This window comes from Patella vulgata, chromosome 1 (genome assembly GCF_932274485.2).
Source record: "Patella vulgata chromosome 1, xgPatVulg1.2, whole genome shotgun sequence".
In the NCBI taxonomy this organism is placed as follows: Eukaryota; Metazoa; Mollusca; class Gastropoda; family Patellidae; genus Patella; species Patella vulgata.
In genome coordinates, this window is record NC_065879.2 from 62,271,992 (window position 1) to 62,292,200 (window position 20,209).

The window sequence follows — 20,209 nt, forward strand, 5'->3', positions numbered from 1 at the left end:
GTCCGTCACACTTTTTGGGACACAATAACTCTCTTCCTAATTGAGCTAGAATGTTCAAACTGTGTTTATTAGGTCAATGCCTTGATGGAGTTAGAAGATGAGCATTTTCCGCTTAGGGTAAGCAGAGATAAGCAATTTGATTGGTTGATGCTTTGGGACACGATAACTCTCTTCCTAATTGGGCTAGAATGTTCATACTTGGTGTATGTGTTGATTAGGTCAATGCCTTGATGGAGTTCGAAGATGAGCATTTTCCGCTTAGGGTAAGCAGAGATAAGCAATTTGATTGGTTGATGCTTTGGGACACGATAACTTTTAATTGAGCTAGAATGTTCCAACTTGGTGTATGTGTTTATTAGGTCAATGCCTTGATGGAGTTCGAAGATGAGCATTTTCCGCTTAGGGTAAGCAGAGATAAGCAATTTGATTGGTTGATACTTTGGGGCACGATAACTCTCTTCCTAATTGAGCTAGAATGTTCAAACTTGGTGTATGTGTTGATTAGGTCAATGCCTTGATGGAGTTCGAAGATGAGCATTTTCCGCTTAGGGTAAGCAGAGATAAGCAATTTGATTAGTTGATGCTTTGGGACACGATAACTTTAGTTCTAATTAAGTGAGATTGATGAAACTTGGTGTATAGTTTCATTACAGTAATACCTTGACTAAATTTGATAATGAGCATTTTCTGCTCAGGGTAAGCAGAGCGATACGCAATTTGATTGGTCGAGACTTTGGAAAACAATAACTCTCCTACTTTGATTGTCCCCCGCCTTTCGAAGAAAGCAGGGAACTATTAAAATGGGTTCGTCCGTCTGTCTGTTTGTCTGTCTGTCCGTTCCGCTTATGGTAAGCAGAGATAAACAATTTGATTGGTTGATCTTCGAATTGAGTAAATGTTCATGCTTATTGTCCCCCGCCTTTCGAAGAAAGCAGGGAACTATTAAAATGGGTTCGTCCGTGTTGCTTGCCATACTTTTTTTTTACCTGAATAAAAAAAGAAATATGCATCAGTTTTTCAACACTTGGTCAACATGATTTACACCAAGAATTTCGTTTTCTTTATTTTTGAATAATACTGAACTACTCGTCTAGACACGACAATTTCAATTATTATCGGAGGGGTAATTGTTTGTGATTGTGAAAAATCACGGACTTCGCATATTACAACAGACCTTTAATGTAACAAATATTTTCTCGTTTACTTCTTAAAAATTATAATCTGTGAAAAATACAAATCGCGAGTTCATGTCAGTTTGCTTATATCGCACGTTTACCGCTATTCAATTACAATGCCAATCAATGGCTCATTAAATAAACCACGTGCTTTGTTCGGTTACGATATCGTTCCACGTACTGTTGTAAAATCTTTTCTTCCCCATAAATCGTACATTCCAATAAAATCGTATTCAATATTTAATTTTAACAAACCTTTTCACATATCACAGAAATGTAAAATAATATTCGGGGAAATTTGACCGTTGATATCTAGGAAATACCTGTTAGCAGACACAGCATGTACAAATTGTAGCCTGGGAGTGGGAGCAGTTTATTAATAGATACATTTGGTACCGTAGTTGCGTAACCAAGGTAGCCTATTCTATAAATAGCGATAGAATGAGTGACAAATAGAATGCCGATAAACCATGAAACAAAATATTCTATGTCATAGTATTTGGTTTTGTGCATAAACAGCTTTATACCGAAGACAACATATTAAAAATAGTAAGTCTACTAAGTGATGACGTCGAGTGAATAATAAAATAAATTAAGCGTCACAAATAGAGCGCGTGCTTTCGCCGTAAAACAGTGTCGTCTGCTAGAAAGACAAAACGTGATTTATCATCACCCAGTTGTGCAAACGAAACGTCTTTATACAAACTTTTCCTTTTTATAAGCTCGTTTATATAGTTTATGCTTTAGTTCTTGAAGAAGCTTTCCAATGTATTACCCCTGTAATTCCTCCTCTTTTATCTGTACAATATTTTCGAAAAAAATGAAACGAAATCCACTTATGTATACATTTAGGTTACATTATAGCCTACATGTCCCGACTCAACTTGCCACATTACATGTCATAATATTATAACCAGGTATTGATAAAAGCATCAATTGAGCAATTCCAATACAATCCAATACAATGAATATAGGCAAGGTAAATAAACAAATTAATGGAAAAAACAAATTGAAAAAGAAACTATTATAAATTAATTAAATATGTAGTATGCAATAATGAATTGACATTTAATGACAGAAAGAAAACAGTGAACTTTGCACAACTTGCAGCAAGATGGAAAATAGACCCGTTGATACAATTAAACTCTAGATCTGTAGGCATAGAGCATGTTTTCCCCTTAATATGCTATAATTATTCCATCAAAAACATTGTATGCTTAGACTATAAGTAAAGATATACTGTTTGATTGTTCAATACTTTGTAAAAGATAATTTGTGATAAATTTATATGTGTCCTCTAATTATTTTCCTATTTCGGCGGGGGACATCAGCCTCACTGTTGGCTTGTTTATACCCATTATAGTATATTTTATAGCAGCGGACTAGTGCAACCGCGGACTAGTGAATCCCTCCAGTAAATTAAAAATGACAATTTGGCATAAAGAACGACATATTATCAAATATCGATATAAATTATTGTCTTATAAGTTGAAATAATGGGGGAGGGGGTGGACAGTACTACCTCTCAGCGTTACTTTAGGGAAAGCTTTATGTATAATATGTTGCTAAACTTCATGGTGAGCAGACTAGGAAAAAGTGAAAGACTTAAATGTACAACAGTTATCTGGGATAAAAACCACGGAAAAGGTGTGGCCATTGGATAATTCGAGAATTTAATTATAAGCTTCGTTATTTATGATAAATGAATGGACAGCAATTAAAGACAACATTGTTTTGAATACTTAATGAATTCTCCTTCGGCTTTAACACGCACCCTTGCTATATACTACTAGATGTAGGCTACCGCGTCATGCAGCCAAATCATATGATCCAAACATGACTTCTTTTGATAGATTTTTTTATAGCTTCAAGTATTTCCTCGCAAATACTATGTTTTGAAAAGTATTTGAAGCAAAATTTTGATAGATTAATTAGTATGAATATGTTTTTAGTCCAAAATATATCATCAAATCACCCAGTTTCAGTTTGTATGCGGGATGGTATCTTTAATATTAAATGTCTACTAACTCTAATTTGGCCTAATACCCGGTAGTTTATATAATATTTAAGGCCTAAAGAAAGACCGGCTCTATTTTTTAAAAAATGACGTTAATGGTTAATTATAGCACTCATCTTTATACTTTATAGATCAATGGGTACAGGCACAGAGTAAATTTTTACTCTGTGGTTTAGGTGTCTAGTATTGAGTATCACGGGAAATAACTCCTAAATTGACGTATTTATTAGTGTCTGGTTAATCCTGGCCAAAGGGAAACTTTGGTCACGTGAAGTCAACTAGTTTTTCATTTCCGCAAATTAGGCGTAAACACTAAAACAGTAAACACAGCCTGCTAAAATGAAGAAAAAGGTATGACTTTATACAGCTTATGATTAATATAACTATGATCATATCATAGAACTCCCTATATGTCAATAAAGAAAATAATTTCTCGTGTGATTATCAAGAATGACAGGTAAAGAAAAGGTTTGAACAGAATATTGATGATTGTTTATCATGTGATTGATCATTGTTGAAAATCAAACGAAACGTTGCACCTATCAGTAATCCTATAGATCGAGTAATAGTATTCAATTCAGAATTTATTCCATAAAGTTTTGTTTTATTTGATGTGTCCTATTACTGAAATTTCAGTTAAACAATCTAAACAGAAACGTTGAGGTGTAAAAGAAGCTGCTGTCACTGTCAGTTCCAGAAAACTGATTGCCATTTCTTCAGTTTATAATAATTAAAATGGCTAAACTACTAAACCTTGCCTTAGTGACAATACCTGGAATTGTCATCCTATTGCTTTCTCTTGTAATTTTTCACTTATCTGACATAGTCAGCTTTCTAAAAACATCAACATCACCACTTCGCCTGTGTAAAATGGGACGCTTGCATATCGCATAGGGGTTGAAGGATTATGCACAAGTTGGCGGCTTTCCAGCATTAGAAATATGTCTGTTTGTTTTGCAGGAGTAATACTTATTTTCAATCATTTTCAGAGCTAAACATTTCTTTCAAAATAGATACAAGCATTCTTAAAATATCAATAGTTTAATATTCCTCACTACATATTTATACGAAAGAACTATTTTTAGCTGCCCTCAGATGTGGAACAGCTCAAATATGTTGCACATGTGCACTTAACACCCAGGAAAAGCTTGAGGTCTACTTGTAACTTCTGTAAGATTGTACTTTGCTGACATGGCTTATTTGTATGAAATTCGTTTAGTAGATTTAGATAAAAGTAAACAAGAAATAATTGTTCTAAGAGTTGATCACATTGATAGAAAATTTCTGTCAAATAATTATGGTCTTTGTCAATGCTCTAAGGCATAAGTTATCAAAGAAACCTATTTTAATTTCAGCAGTTTCTATTAGTAACTTGTAGAGTTATGACCCTTTTTTACTTTGTTGAACCTTGTGAACAAAAATTATTGTCTGAAAGTTAATGAACAGAAGAAGCCTATTGAAATTCAGCAATTTCTGATATTACTTGTAGAGTTATGGCCCTTTTTCAACTTTGTACAACATTATGAACGCCCGAACGACAAAAGTTATTATTGCACCCACCCAATCTGTATGAAATTGATATCAGTGTCTTGTAAATGCTCCAAGTACCTACAAAAGAATAAATCGACAAACCTTTTTCACTACACAAATGATTTAGCTGCTGTGGGCATACGTTATATTGCCTGGCAACCTATCTTTTAATATTGTATTTGGATATCTTAAAAGACATTTCAGTTCGGACATTATTATACTGTCACCCTGATTGTCTTGTTGGTCAGTTTGTCACTCAACAATTGTCTACAGTTTTCAATAGATTCTTTTCAATTTGGTGTGAAGCATTATTTTCATGAGAGGACGAAAACCAATTGATATTCAGTGCTCTGCGACTCTTCGTACTAGAGTTATGTCCCCTTTTCTGAACATGATGGAGACATTGGGGTCTGCTTTATATAATATTTGCTTATTTGTAGCTTAGGTTAGGATTAGTTCAATCACTGAACCTATAGTAAACATTAAGTGTAAATCGTATGTGTAGTCACACGCTAATCAACTGGATTAAAGATCGAAAGTGTTTTAGAGCTCTGACACACAATATGATATATCATGTGAAATTCTTATATATATATACTAAAATTTCTGACTGTCCTTTGTCTGTTTGTCTGTCTGTTCAGGGTAGGCGGCTACACTAGAGCTGTACCAAGACTGAAATTTGGTGTATAGGGGTAGCTCGCACCAGTTTGTAACATAGGCTAGAAGGCGTTGTCCTACTGCTGCCAGTAGTCTACTTGCAATCCATGCAACGCCGGGACAGCAGCTAGTAGAGTATATAGTAAACACTAGCTCTAAGTGCATGTAACTTTGTTTGGTTATTTTATGTGCTCTTTAAACTTCATACTTCCATCATTCTGACATGTTGGGGCTTTAAAGAGATATTATGATTGACTGTAAAAATAAAAAGTTTAAAAAAAAACATAAATATTTACATGTTAATCGGATTAAAATTTAAAAGTTTGTTTATAATATATTGACTTTTTCTATTTATTTCAGGTGTTATTGATGGGTAAAAGTGGATCTGGTAAGACTAGTATGAGATCTATTATATTTGCTAATTATATTGCCAGAGATACTAGAAGATTAGGCGCCACAAGTAAGTTGTCTAGATAGTTTAATTCCACATATTTTTTAAACACTTAAAATGCAACTGCAGTGTTCATCGATCCATCCACACTTGCTTGTCCACTCGCTAGAGGCTACAATTTTTGATGAATCTTTTAATGATTGGGTAGACGACAAATGGCATTGGATTTAAGCGCAATTGCTATTTTTGTTCCAGAGTTATGGCCCTTTAATTAGCAAAATTTTGCTTGTCCGCTTTTTAGAGGCCACAACTTTTGACAAATCTTTTTCAAACCTTTGGATAATGTTTCTTATGTGTAGACAACTTTTGAAATTGAATTTGAACACAATCGCTATTTTGGTTCTGGAATTATGGCCCTTTAATTAGTGTTATTTTGCTTGCTATACTGTTTGATAGATGCAACAATTATTGACTTCTCCTTTTTAAACTTTAGGATTTTTGTTCTGGAATTATGGCCCTTTAATTAGCATAATTTGGATATGTGGGCATCTGATGATGTCACCCTCTCCATTTGTTCGTCTGTCACGTGATAGTGTCTACAAATTTTGACAGATTCTTTCTGATCACGTTGAAAACTCTTGTGGACGCTCTAGAACTAAATCGTGGATGCTCTAGTCACATAATTGACTTTGAATACACAGTGTTTATGGTCATGACATGAGGAAGTCTATTGATTGTCTATGATGTCCATTAATGACTGCCAGAGTTGTTGCCCTTGATCAATTTGAAATATCTTGTGGATGCTCTAGAGCAGGGGTGTCAAAAATGCGGCCCGTGGTCCACATCCGGCCCGCCAATGGTTTAAATGTGGCCCGTGGAACAAATTTCAACCAACTTTCGTGTCGATAATTCTTAGGTAACTAGCGGTAGAAATCATTTATTATTGTTTTCCGGTTTCAGTAAAACTCTGACTTCTGTACTCTATGTCATAGATATCAAAGTTGTATATGTACATGTAATACAAGAAAACGTTTTGTTCAATATTATATCTTGGCAGTTTAGGAACCAGTCTAAAAAATTACTTGTGTCAAGGACGTTTAGCTTGGTTATTAGAATTCAGTAAAGTTCAAGGACGTTTAGCTTTGTTTTTAGAATTTTTGTATATCTCTGGCCTGCCTGATGTAAAATTTTAGTTCATGTGGCCCCTAAAGTTACCATCTGATTGACTTTACATGTATACACATTGTTATGAACTCGTACAACTAGATTTACCATTGCTATCGTGACATGTTTTTTTATGTTAAATATTAGCATCTTGAAGAACTAAAAGCCAATCAAATTTTAATTATTTCAGATTTTTGTATGTATGCCAGTTTCCAGCTCAAATCGACTCATTAAGATGTTATTCCAATGCATTATTGATTGTTTGTCTCTTTCAGTTGATGTTGAACATTCTCATGTTCGTTTCCTTGGTAACCTGGTGTTAAATCTTTGGGATTGTGGAGGGTATGTAGATAATTGACTGGGTAGTTTACCAAAACCAGATTTCAGCTTCCAATTCCTTATCAGTTGGATGTATTTGGTTTAAAGGGGCATTATGGGAGATTAGATAACGAGTTGACAGTTCTCGATATAATAGTTAAAAAAAAAGATAACGTAAATAGAATATGTTGAAAATTTCAGTCAGATTGCTCCACTCAGAACCAAGATATTAGCTTTTGAATTTTAGGCTAGTCTCGGTCATCCTTAATAAAGCCGGTACAATAAAAAGCAAAGTCTCGATTATCCATATTTATGTTTAACTATTTTTCAAAAAATGTATTCCATTCCAATAAATAGCACAGGCTAGCGATGGCATCGAGAGTTGATTATGATCTTGTTTTGTTGATGAATGTCTAATTTATAGTTTATATAACATTTCAGGCCTACAGAAAGATCTGCAATAGGCAGATTTAGCTCTTGTGTAATGCATGTTTAAGTAGACAAAATCAGTTAATGCGAGAGAGTGTTATCTTGTATTTGGTGATCATAGTGAAAGCTCATATGGTTACTATTGGTTTTACCGATAGTGACAGATATAGAAATGTTACCCATTTAAATGCCCGAATTTTATGATAATTGATGTAGATACATCTCGTTGTTAGACTTGAAATGTAGGGTACGTACCACCATTACTCTACTGTTTCATCTCGGGAATCAAATAGGAACACAAGGTTTATTGAAGGAATAAATGGGCCATACTTCCTACAGAGTTAAAATATACACACCATGTATTAATTACTAAAGTATGATCGAGATTATTTGGTAAATGTTGATAACGATATAAGTCCTAAATTTATAGGCACTTGTAAAACTATAATATCAGAATGATTCATGTGGTTTTGCCATCTTTCGTCATAGGTGGCCTAATCATTTGGCATTCTCAAGCATTTTCTATCAATAGAGTTGAAAATACAACCATCAATTGGTAGTTTATTGTATAACTACGAACCTTAAATTGATATCAGTGTCTTGTATATGCTCCCATTACCGCGCCCCCTCCCCCCAAAAAAAATATGCAACTGCTCGGATGATTTAGATGCTGTGGGTACATGTTTCATTGCTTGGCAACCTGTCTTTAGTTTTCTATACATGTATTTGCAAGTCATGGGTTTGCTTCGTCCTTTTTGTACCCCACCTTTTGAAGAAAGCTGGGGATTATTAAAATAGGTCTGTCTGTCTATCACACTTTTTGGGACACACTAATTCTTCTAAATGAGCTAGAATGTTCAAACTTAGTGTGAGTGTTTATTAAGTGAATACCTTGATGGAGTTGGAAGATGAGCATTTTCTGCTTAGGCTAAGCAGAGATAAGCAATTTGATTGGTTTATGCTTTAGGACGCGACAACTTTGGTTCTAATTAAAGGAGCTAAATCCCTAATATTTGGCACCTATAAATGGACACAAATGGATCGTAACACATATAATAATGTATTATGAAAGTATATAAACTGATTTACATTCAATTGTTTCCGTTTTTACTGTAATTTCTAATCAGTTATGTTCGGCGAACTATGCAAAGAGTCTGGTTAATCCACTCTACACCGGTAGTATTCTCCTGTTGGGTATGTTGAGCCGCTTCATTTAAATAGCACTCTAATAAACATTCTGGCATGCGATTCATGTGCTGATGAGTCTTTTTTGCAGTGTCGAAGACTGTGGATTATATTGAGTTAAAGACTTGCCTCCTTTAAGTGAGAGTGATGAAACTTGGTGTGCAGTATTATTATATCAATACCTTGACTAAGTTTGATCAATAATGAGAATTTTCTGCTCTGGATAACAATTTAATTGATCGAGACTTTGCAGCTGGATAACTTTGATTCTAATTGAGTGAGAGTGGTGAAACTTTGTGTACAGTTTCATTACATCAATACCTTGACTAAGTTTGATGATGAACATTTTCTTCTTGGGCTAAGTAGAGACTTCAATCTGATTGGTCGAGACTTTGGAACACAATAACTCCCCTTCTAATTGAGGTAGAAAGTTCAAACTTGGTGTAGGTGTTTATTAGGTGAATGCCTGGACACTGTTCGATCATGCACATTTTCCACTAAGACTAAGCAATCAGAGATAAGCAATGTGATTGGTTGAGACTTTGGAACACTAGAACTTTGGTTCTAATTGGGTGAGAGTGATGATGCATATAGTATAGCTTCATGATATCAATACCTTGACTTAGTTTGATGATGTGAATTTTCTGCGTAGGCCAAGTAGTGATAAGCAATTTGATTGGTCAAGACTTTAGAACATAACCGCTCAGCTTTTAATTGAGGTAGAATGTTTAAACTCGGTGTAGATGTTCATAAGCTCAACAGCTTTATTGATCGATGCTTTGGGACAAGGTAACTGTGATTCTAACTGATGGAGAGTGATTAAACTATACTTTCATTACTAGGTATTCAAACCTTTACTGAGTTCGATCGTGAACATTTTCTGCTTAGACTAAATATAGATAATCAGTTTGATTACTTGATACTTTTCAAAAAGATAAATGTGCAATTAATTAGTATGTGTCATCTGTTTATTTTGGGATTGACATCAGCCTCGCTATTGGCTTGTTTCGGTGGGTGATATGTGTTAGTCCCAAATCGTCCTAGTTAGTATTCAATGGACGTTATCGTGAGTGAATATAATTTCTGTTCCAGACAAGAAGCTTTTATGGAGAATTATTTTGCAAGTCAGAGAGATAATATTTTCCGTAATGTCGAAGTACTTATTTATGTGTTTGATGTTGAAAGTCGAGAATTAGAAAAAGACATCCATTATTATCAATCATGTCTAGAAGCCATTTTAGAAAATTCACCAGATGCTAAGGTTTTTGCTTTGATTCATAAAATGGATTTGGTTCAAGATGATCAGAGAGATAGGGTGAGTTGAAACATTGCTTTGAGTGTTTCAAATGGTTAAGTAAAACACAAAATGAGCTGTAAGCATTTCCATATAAAATCTAAATATTTACTGTTGTACCTAGAATTGGGTCACCTAAATCTGACTTGATGGATATATTGTACTTGTCTAATATTTGAGATATTTTAATGTGCAAATTCTGTTTTAAACTGTTTTGTTATATTTTTGTTTTCTAGATATTTAAAGAGAGGGAAGAGGATTTAAAGAGATTATCAAAACCATTAGACTGTACCTGTTTTGCTACATCTATTTGGGATGAAACACTATATAAGGTAATCACTGACTTTTATTACAATAATAATAATAAAGCCATACCATATCAAAAAAATATATACTGGTTGTCAGATACAACAGCATCACTTGGAAATGTCCACAAAAACAGTTTCATTCATTGGTTATTACTTGTTAATATTTTCTGAGTCAAGGGGTAGAACTCCATTAAACAATTCTTGTTGAAACCAGAAGTATAACGTTATTTATCAAGTATCCAACCCAGATATAAAGGAAAAAAGGAAATCATAAATTGACTCATTGTTAAAGATGTAAGATTTAGATAAGGAACTGGCTGTTTATGATATAATAGATAATGAAAAATGATTATATTGAAAATTTCAGTCAAATTAGGCCGCACAAAATCGAAGTCTGCGTCCTCGCATGCAATCTCACCACGGAGAATACTTTCAGTCATCACTCTCAAAGTTATCAGTTATAGTTCTTGGGAAAGATGCTTGGGCATTTTGATGGTAAAAATTGACAAGATTCACAACAAAATGTCACCATCATTGTGGAATAACAAATTAACAATCTATTATCCATTGTCAATATTGTTTCCCATGGTTACGTACTTGATAGCCGAGTCTAGCTAGTGTTCAGTTCCTCTTTTCAAGAAACGCTTAATAGAGTTACTTCCCTTGATCATGGGAAATACAAACATGCGAAAATGGATAACTTTGTTTTTATACTGGGGGTTGGAAGGCCGAATGGTTAGCGTGTGCACACTATATCATTGAGTTAACTGGCATGGTTTCGGTTCCCCGGTTGTACGTGACAAGGAGTAGGGTCGACTGTCCGACCTCGTGGGTTTTCTCCTTGTCCTTCTGTTTCCTCCCACTGCTAAAGACCCCTATGCGCAAGCGAATTATTGAAATAAAATTGAACCATATGTTAGTCCCAAAATGACCTAGTTTGTATCATGGACATTAAACCCCATTTCTCTCTCTCTTGTTTTTATAATAAAAGAAAATGTATGACACGATCCATTTTTGATGACCCGGCGGTATCTGAGAACCAGAGTATTTTTTTTGTGTGTCCTTCCTTTATTCTGTGCAAAGTTACTATGTCTCATTTATATATTTTATAGTTAAACTCTTAAACGGCTGTGGTATTCTAATCTACTTAAAATTGGAGCCTTCCCATGTCTCTGTCTTCATTAGCCCAGTCAGAGCAGAACAACAGAGTTAACCCCATTTCATTTGATTTCATTTTCAAATTTTATATGAAGCATTGGGATAAGGATGAGCCCTATTGATTTTCCCTATAAAATGTATCTGTATCTTGCATGTCAACCACCACACTGATCAGCAGTGAATATTCACTAGGCAGCTACAATCACTGATTAGGATGACATCAAATATTAACTTTTTTTCACCGACAAATTAAATTCTAAAAGATTTTTTTGATGTATTAGAAAAATAAATAAAGACGTATCTGTAGGTAAAAATTATTTCCTATTTAGTGTAAATGGGTATTAAAAGGACTTAAAGGCAGCATTCTGCCTGAAGCAGTAACGTCTTATGTAAACAATGCACCCGTCATTCAGCCAATGATTGACGCCGCGTGCTGCGACGGCACGTGTTACAGAGATATTAGACTCGTAATTCTCTGTGAAACAGATTAGTCAACCACATGTATATCTACACTGATTTGAAAATATTTACTTTTATAGGCTTGGTCATCAATAGTATATCAGTTAATACCCAACGTACAAAAATTAGAATCAAATCTGGCATCATTTGGTAATACTATTGATGCAGATGAAGTTTTATTATTTGAAAGAGCTACATTTCTGGTGAGTCAAATTTTTGAAGAAAGCAAGGGACTATTTAAATGGATTTGTCCATCACACTTACTGGGACATATAACTCTTTATTTAATTCATTTAATTTAAAGAGAAACATTTCTGTGCAGTCAACAGAAAGGAGGGGGACTATACTATTAAAATGGATCACGATAGATTGGTTGGTCAACGGTGGCTCAGTTAGTAAGGTGCTGACTAAGCAAACTTGTGGTTACGGCTTCGATCCCCATGTTGGTTGAGAAATTCCTCAGGATTTTCCAGTGTGGTTCCCTCTTGTCAGTGATGCAGTATGGAGGACCTGGCAAGGAACTGTGTTATGGGGAATGCTTGATTGAACATTCCGGAATTGAATTCTGTCAAACCCAAAAATAGTGACAATCGAGTGAAAATGGGAATTTGGGGCTACAACACATGCGCCAACTGCATAAGAAAATATGTCAACCAACCATGTCAGCTGAAACATATTTGTTGTGTTTAAATATGTCATGATTCTACTCATGCACACCATCTCTGTTGAGGGGACTGAATTGTGACAGAACTGAATTCTCTATACATAATTGTAATTCTGTCAATTCGGAATGTTCCTTACTGACAATCGAGCATCCCCATAGTTTACGGACGGTACGAAAAACTGAATTCAGGTGTACTCGTTGGCATGCACATAAATAATGTAGATGGAAAAATTTTCCTCATAGTGCACAGCAGGATTGAAATAATGAAGATCTCACAAGATGATCACGATACTACAGTTCGGTAGAAAAATGGGCATGTAAAAAATTTAAAAATTAATGCATCTTTAAGTACATGTATAAAGTAATGATAATTTTACAGGTGATATCACACTGTGAACGACGACCCCATCAAGATATCCACCGGTTTGAGAAGATCAGTAATATTATAAAACAGTTTAAACTCAGCTGTAGTAAATTAGCTGCAGCTTTCCAATCAATGGAGGTTCGAAACTCTGCGTTTACTGCTTTTGTTGATGTCTTCACATCCAACACATTTGTGATGGTCATTATGTCTGACAAAACTATACGTAAGTTATTGCTTTGTGCATATTTTACAATGACACTCAAATCTGAAAATGTACAAGAAATGTAACTGATTCTTTCATCCATTTCTTTTTAAAAGTAAAATTTGATTTTTATACGCCCACATGGAAATATGGTCGCATCCGTCTGTCGTCCACAATTTCTTGTAAACACTCTACAGACTACAGTTATCATCTGATTGTTTTGATATTGATATGTTGTTTCCATTAGTGAGATGAAGAGGCCTATTTAATTTCAATATTTTCCGTTAATTTCTTCTGGAGTGAACAGAAATTGCTAAAATTCAATAGACTTCTTTGTTTCACTAACTCAAATGGTGCATATAAATTTCATACAGATCGGATGATAACTTATCTCGTTAGAGCTTTCACAGTGTTGAACAAAGTGAAAAAAAGGGCCATAACTCTAGACTTAATCATTTCACTAATTTAAAGGATGCATATAAATTTCATACAGATATAATTCTTGTCGTTAAAGCGTTCACTAGGTGCAATTTCACTAATTTAAAGGATGCATATAAATTTCATACAGATATAATTCTTGTCGTTAAAGCGTTCACAAGGTGCAATAAAGTGAAACAGGAGCCATAACTCCAGAAGAAATTAATTGAAATCACTCAAATTAAATAGGCTTCTTGATCTCACTAATGTAAACAACATATATATCAATTTCAAAACAATCAGATTATAAATGTGGCCTGTAGAGTGTACACAAGAAAGTGTGGACGACGAACAGGCGGAGGCGATGGCAATATACAACAACATTTCCATGTGGGCGTCTAAAAAAGTACCACAGAGTTTCCGATAGTTGAACCAAACTAGAATAAGGATTTCTAAGACTAAGAGTCTTACCAACAGAATTAATCTGTTTGATTTAATAAAATATAGTGTTACCATTGCACACACCAAAGTTCAGATTGTTTCTCCTATAATTAACATTATAACAGGCTGTTTCTGACATCAAATAAATAACTCGGTCATGTAAATAAATAAACCAGTAGGATATGTAAAAATTGTATGGATTAGCACAATTTACAGTATCTTTATTTTATCTTATGGAGATTCCTTTTTCTGCAGCATTATTTCTTATTTGCCAGTAGTTATCAAAAGTGATCAAATAATTAAAACATGTATGAATTATTTATTTTTTCTTTCCATATCATATTCCAGCATCAGCTGCAACTCTGTTAAATATTAAAAATGCTCGAAAATATTTTGAAACGCTGGAGAGGGTTGATCAACAATGGATGAAAAAGTGAACGGAAAGAAAAGATGGATCAACAATGGATGAAAAAGTGAACAGAAAGAAAACATGGATCAATAATGGATGTAAAAGTGAACAGAAAGAACACTTGCCCAGAGATTTGTTAAGCCCATATTGCAAGCTTATTTGTAAATTCACTCAAAATACAGATTACCGGTACTTTGCCTACCGGTAGCAAAGTCAATTAACTTTTGATGAAGTTTTACAAACAAATCGTTATTGTAAAAATCAAATTATGTCGATACAAAAATCATGGAAAATTTAAATGATGAATAAAACATGAAATCCTTGAAAAATACACCCAAGTATATATGATTATAACAATCTCTTAATAACTATAATGATTAAAATTCTTTGAAAAGTATTTATAGACCGATTGTGATTTAACTTCTAAAATGTGAAGACAATTTGTCCATGCACCACTCAACATGTATGCACAAAATATCCCACCAGTGATTTTTAATTGTCCCCCGCCTTTCAAAGAAAGTAGGGGACTATTAAAATGGGTTTGTTCGTCTGTCTTTCCGTCACACTTTTTAGGACACAATAACTCTCTAATTGAGCTAGAATGTTCAAACTTGGTGAAGGTGTTTATTAGGTCTTGATGGAGTTCAAAGATCAGCATTTTCTGCTTAGGGTAAGCAGAGATAAGCAATTTGATTGGTTGATGCTTTGGGACACGATAACTTTAGTTCTAATTAAGTGAGAGTGATGAAACTTGGTGTATAGTTTCATTACATCAATACCTTGACTAAGTTTGATAATGAGCGTTTTCTGCTCAGGGTAAGCAATTTGATTGGTCGATACTTTGGAACACAATTACTCTCATTTTAATTGAGTTAGAATGTTCACACTTGGCGTAGGTGTCTATTAGGTGACTTCCTTGATGGAGTTCGAAGATGAGAATTTTCTGCTTAGGGTAAGCAGAGATAAGCAATTTGATTGGTTGATGCTTTGGGCCACGATAACTTTAGTTCTAATTAAGTGAGAGTGATGAAACTTGGTGTATATTTTCATTATATCATTACCTTGACTAAGTTCGATGGTGAGAATTTTCTGCTTAGGCTAAGGAGCGATAAACAATTTGATTGGTCAAGACTTTGGAACATAACAACTCTGCTTTTAATTGAGGTAGAATGTTTAAACTTGATGTAGATGTTCATTAGGTGAATGTCTTGACTGAGTTCAATGATTAACATATCGAGCTGAAGCTAAGCAGTGCTAATCAATTTCATTGATCGATGCTTTGGGACAAGATAATCTTGATTCTATTTGATAGAGAGTGATGAAACTTAGTGTATAGTTTGATTGCTCGATACTTTTGAAAAAAATAAATGTGCGATTAATTAATATGTGTCATCTGTTTATTTTGGGATTTGGGCAGGGACATCAGCCTCACTGTTGGCTTGTTTAAAATTGCTATACCTCTTTGATTTTGGACAAGAATAAAATTGTCGATTTCAATGGATTGCATTTGTTAATCTCTTCTGCGGGACGACACTACAGTCTGTCATCATGTCATCATTAAAATTTTTATGTATGTTGATAAAGCAATTGTTGAGATATAACCAGCTTTGTGTTCCACTGCTGTCATAATAGTAAGCCAAAGTTTTGCCAACTATCACTTAGTTTATCAAAACTCAGTTTTAGCTTAACATAGGCCAATAGTCAATACCTATTTAATTTTGAGCCAAACATTGACATTTTTGCCAGTAGATTAAATCATCAATTGTTCCATACATTTCGGAGAATCCAGATCCTCAAGCCATTTCTGTTGACTATTTCACTGTTAAATGGACAGATAAAATATATGCCCCCCCCCCCCTTCAGTGTTATACCAAATGTGTTAAAAAAGTTGTAAGAGGAAATGGCTATGGAAATGCGGTTGCACCTTTATGGACGACACAAGCCTGGTTCCCGCTGCTAATTTAATTATTAATACATCAGGTGTTGCTAAGAGCAGATTCTATATTTCTCAAATTCACCCGAAATGAAACACCCACTTCAATCCAAATTATAACTCGGGAGGCAACTCAAAAAGAGAGGACTTTTGGGAACAGCAAAATCCACTGTGTTACAATCGTGGCATATTGGAACCAAGACACAGTATAAATCTTATTTTAAGAAATGTGAATCTTTTTGTTCCTCTAGTGCATGTGCATGTTCAGCCTCTGTAGAACAAGGTATTAATGTTTTGGCTGAACTTAGTGAACAAGATTCCAGTTACAGTGTAATTAATACAGTGCTTTCAGCTCTGTCAAGTGATATTTTCTTGTGTGAAAAAGCTTTTAGAAGTGATTCACTTGTAAGATGCTTCATGGGAGGATGTTTCCACAAAAATCCACCAATTCCTAAAAACAATCAAGTTTGGGACATAACCAATGTGTTAAGCTGGAGGCAGACCACCATTAAATTGTAGTTCATCTATTTTTAGCAAATCTCTCACACTCCCTCGCCCACCCCACACTTTTTGCATGTTCATATTTGTGACCCCCCACAGCATACTGAGTCACAATGGGGAAATTTTGAAAATTGAGTTATTGTTATTTTCACATTCTCCAACCCATTACCTTCAATTTGATGTATAGTTTGTTTGAATTGGGCAAAAATTGACTGAGCTGTGTCCATTAGAAGCTACTCCACTCACAAAAGTAAGTTTTGAGAAAAAGCAAGTCAAAGATTTGCTACGTTCCAAAACAAAATCCCATAGCAACAAGGCCATTTATCTGCTGTTTTGTCGTTGAACATATCTTTCCATGGGTTTTCAGGGGTGCTGAAGACGAAAATCGCAGTAAAAATTTGATCCGACTATTTCCGTAATTGATTTGCTATATTTTAAAATATGTTTTTTATTTAGGATTTCAAGGGTGCTGACGACGAAAATCGTAATAAATGCACTCCTTTCGTAACGAAACATCCACAACACCTACGGCATAATATTCACATGATAGTGTTATACTGAAGAACAATCTATACATTAGTAGTCTGTTGTGTATATTATAACTTTAGTGAGATTAACTCAGTTAATCTCATCAATTAATTAGCACCTTAGTGCCAGCTAGTGGTCAGGAGATTAAGATTGTTGATTGGGTAATCATCAAAGAAGCCGCAACAGCTGTATGCATGTTCATTTAACACGTGAATTAAAATAAGATTTTGAGTGTACGATAGGTCTATTATTATTTTCAGGTACCGTGACGTTATCAAAATATGAGTCCCTATAGAAATGTCAATTTCATAGTCAATGCTTACGTTCACTTTTGTGCATTTTGGCTTTGATGTAAATATCAACATTATTCAGAGGATACTCAATGGCAGACTCGAGAATCGTCGCATTTCGGCTCGTTGGTCGTTCTCATTTTTTCGACTTATTGTGATAAGAGAATTTTAATCAATAATATCCCGAATGCATTCCTTACTTTGCATGCCGTATGAAGAAGCGACGTTAAACGGAATTCAGCTATCAATAAAATACTCTTCGAAAAGAACATTATTGGCCATTTTGTTTATTTCCATTTAAGGATATAGATTATTTTTTTAAAGATGATATGAGATATCAAACAATCACCACTTGGATTAATTATTCGGAGTAAATAATGAGTTGTCGACGGCTTTATCATTGACCCGTGCCAGTTGATTAGTAATAGTATTACTCAATGACACACACCCGCTTGTCGATTAATTTACATCATCAGCCACGTGGTTTCGATTAACACTCAACGGCAATCTATACGATAAGAATTAATTTTTTTTTCTGCCACTTATCAGAGTGAATCGCATGTAGGTACCCAAAAACATTGCCAAAACCAAATATTTATCGATAATGTCTTGCACGCGGTGTCCGGGCCAATCAGCAAAGGAGTTGTGTGGACAGCATGGCAACAGGCGGAGTTTATTTATATTTTTGGAGGGTTTTAAAACTCGATTGTATCCATTCAAAATCAATTCATTGACAATATTTTGATCATATTTATAAACTAGAGATGCTCCGCTTTACAACGATGCCAGTTGTTATGCAAGAGGAATTACCGGTCGTCCCACTGCGAGCGAAGAAAAATAACTAATTTCGCCGAGAATTTTGAGAAATAGGACAGATTTAAGAATACGGCACTCTTACAAAACGTTCAAATACAGGTGTTTTAAAATGTTTTATTGCTATTTTGATCTTCAGTGTCGATAGATAGTATATTTATAGACTCATTTTTGTGAAAATCTCAATTTCGTTCAAAACCAATATTTTCACTTATTTTGTCTTTATCTCATTATTGATTCTTCCGCATTCCGACTCATTTAGATACGGCCAGTCACATTTGTTGATTTTTTGGTCTAGAATGGAAGAAAAGGGTTTGAATTTATATTTTCTGCCAGGTTTGGGTAAATATTCATGATTTAGAGACAGAAGGATAACAGAGTTGTGGGGTTGGTCATGGATATCTATCTGTAAAGTGGATAGTAGCATGTTTTTAGTATGCTACTTCAAGTTTGTGAATCTCAAAATTTTATTGGTCAACTTCATACAGAATCTGGAGCAATGACATGACCATTTGTTGCTCTGTCTGTAGTGAAAATTTGGGAAAAAGTTGGAGATGGGGAAAAAAACAAAACAGAATTAACAGTGAAGTCAATGGGAGAAATTAATGGTTGTCTGCCTCAACTCCAACTATATTAAGGATTTAACTCCCTTTGCTCATACTTAATTGGACACAGCTCACATGAAGGGCGAAAGTTATTTTTAGTCTTCTCTTTTTCACCCTTTTGCGTGGCGATTTTTGTTGACTTTTTGGTGTAGAACCGAAGAAGGGCTGCGACACTATGGCCTACTCTTATATCAAATTCCAACTGCCAATGTATCTTTTACGTGCATGCCAATGTATACACGGGACTTCGTTTTTATACCATCCGAACAACTAGACTTGTCAGGCCCTCCGTCTTCCACCATTGACAAGGGGAAACCACGTTGGAAAATCCCGATGAACTTTCACGGTCAAGAACCTATAAAGAATAGGAAAAGTCAGTTATACATCAGCTATATACGAGGAGAGTGTTAGGGTCGTGTGCTTTATCCTTTATCATCAGATCATGGGATGGGACAGGCATTCAACGCGCGATACTCAAGCAGCCCCCACATAAAAGGCACACAGCAAACACGTGCCTTAAAATTTGAAGATGAAGGTCCCCCAATAACACATTTAGCAAATTGATCAAAAGACACTTGATTAAAGTTTTGGTATTCTATATATTAAAAGGCTATTACGCCTAAAAATAATAGGTCTATATGTTGTAAGTGATGCATCAGTCTCAATGGTAAAACCAATCTGTTTCACAGAGAATTGCGAGTAGTAAAATCTCTGTCAAAGATGACTGCCTTAACACGTGCCGTCACAGCACGCGGGGTCAATCATTGGCTGAATGGCGTGTGCATTGTTTACATATGACGTTACTGCTTCGGGCGAAATGCTGCCTTTTAGTCATTTTAATACCCATTTACACTAAATAGGAAATAATTTTTACCTACAAATACGTCAAACGCCTTTATTTATTTTTCCAATACATAAAAAAAATGTTTTAGAATTTAATTTGTCGCAGGAAAAAAG

The 20,209-nt window shown here is 34.7% G+C and overlaps 1 protein-coding gene across 1 annotated transcript; it reads left to right on the forward strand.

Moving 5' to 3' along the window:
- Nucleotides 1-3,427: 3,427 nt before the first annotated feature.
- On the forward strand, nt 3,428-16,079 carry LOC126831630 (ras-related GTP-binding protein A). The gene is made up of 8 exons (XM_050562219.2): nt 3,428-3,543; nt 5,740-5,839; nt 7,210-7,276; nt 9,959-10,181; nt 10,397-10,492; nt 12,166-12,288; nt 13,129-13,336; nt 14,522-16,079. The coding sequence occupies exons 1-8, from the start codon at nt 3,532-3,534 to the stop codon at nt 14,608-14,610; spliced, it is 918 nt and encodes a 305-aa protein (XP_050418176.1). The 5' UTR covers nt 3,428-3,531; the 3' UTR covers nt 14,611-16,079.
- Nucleotides 16,080-20,209: the final 4,130 nt, after the last annotated feature.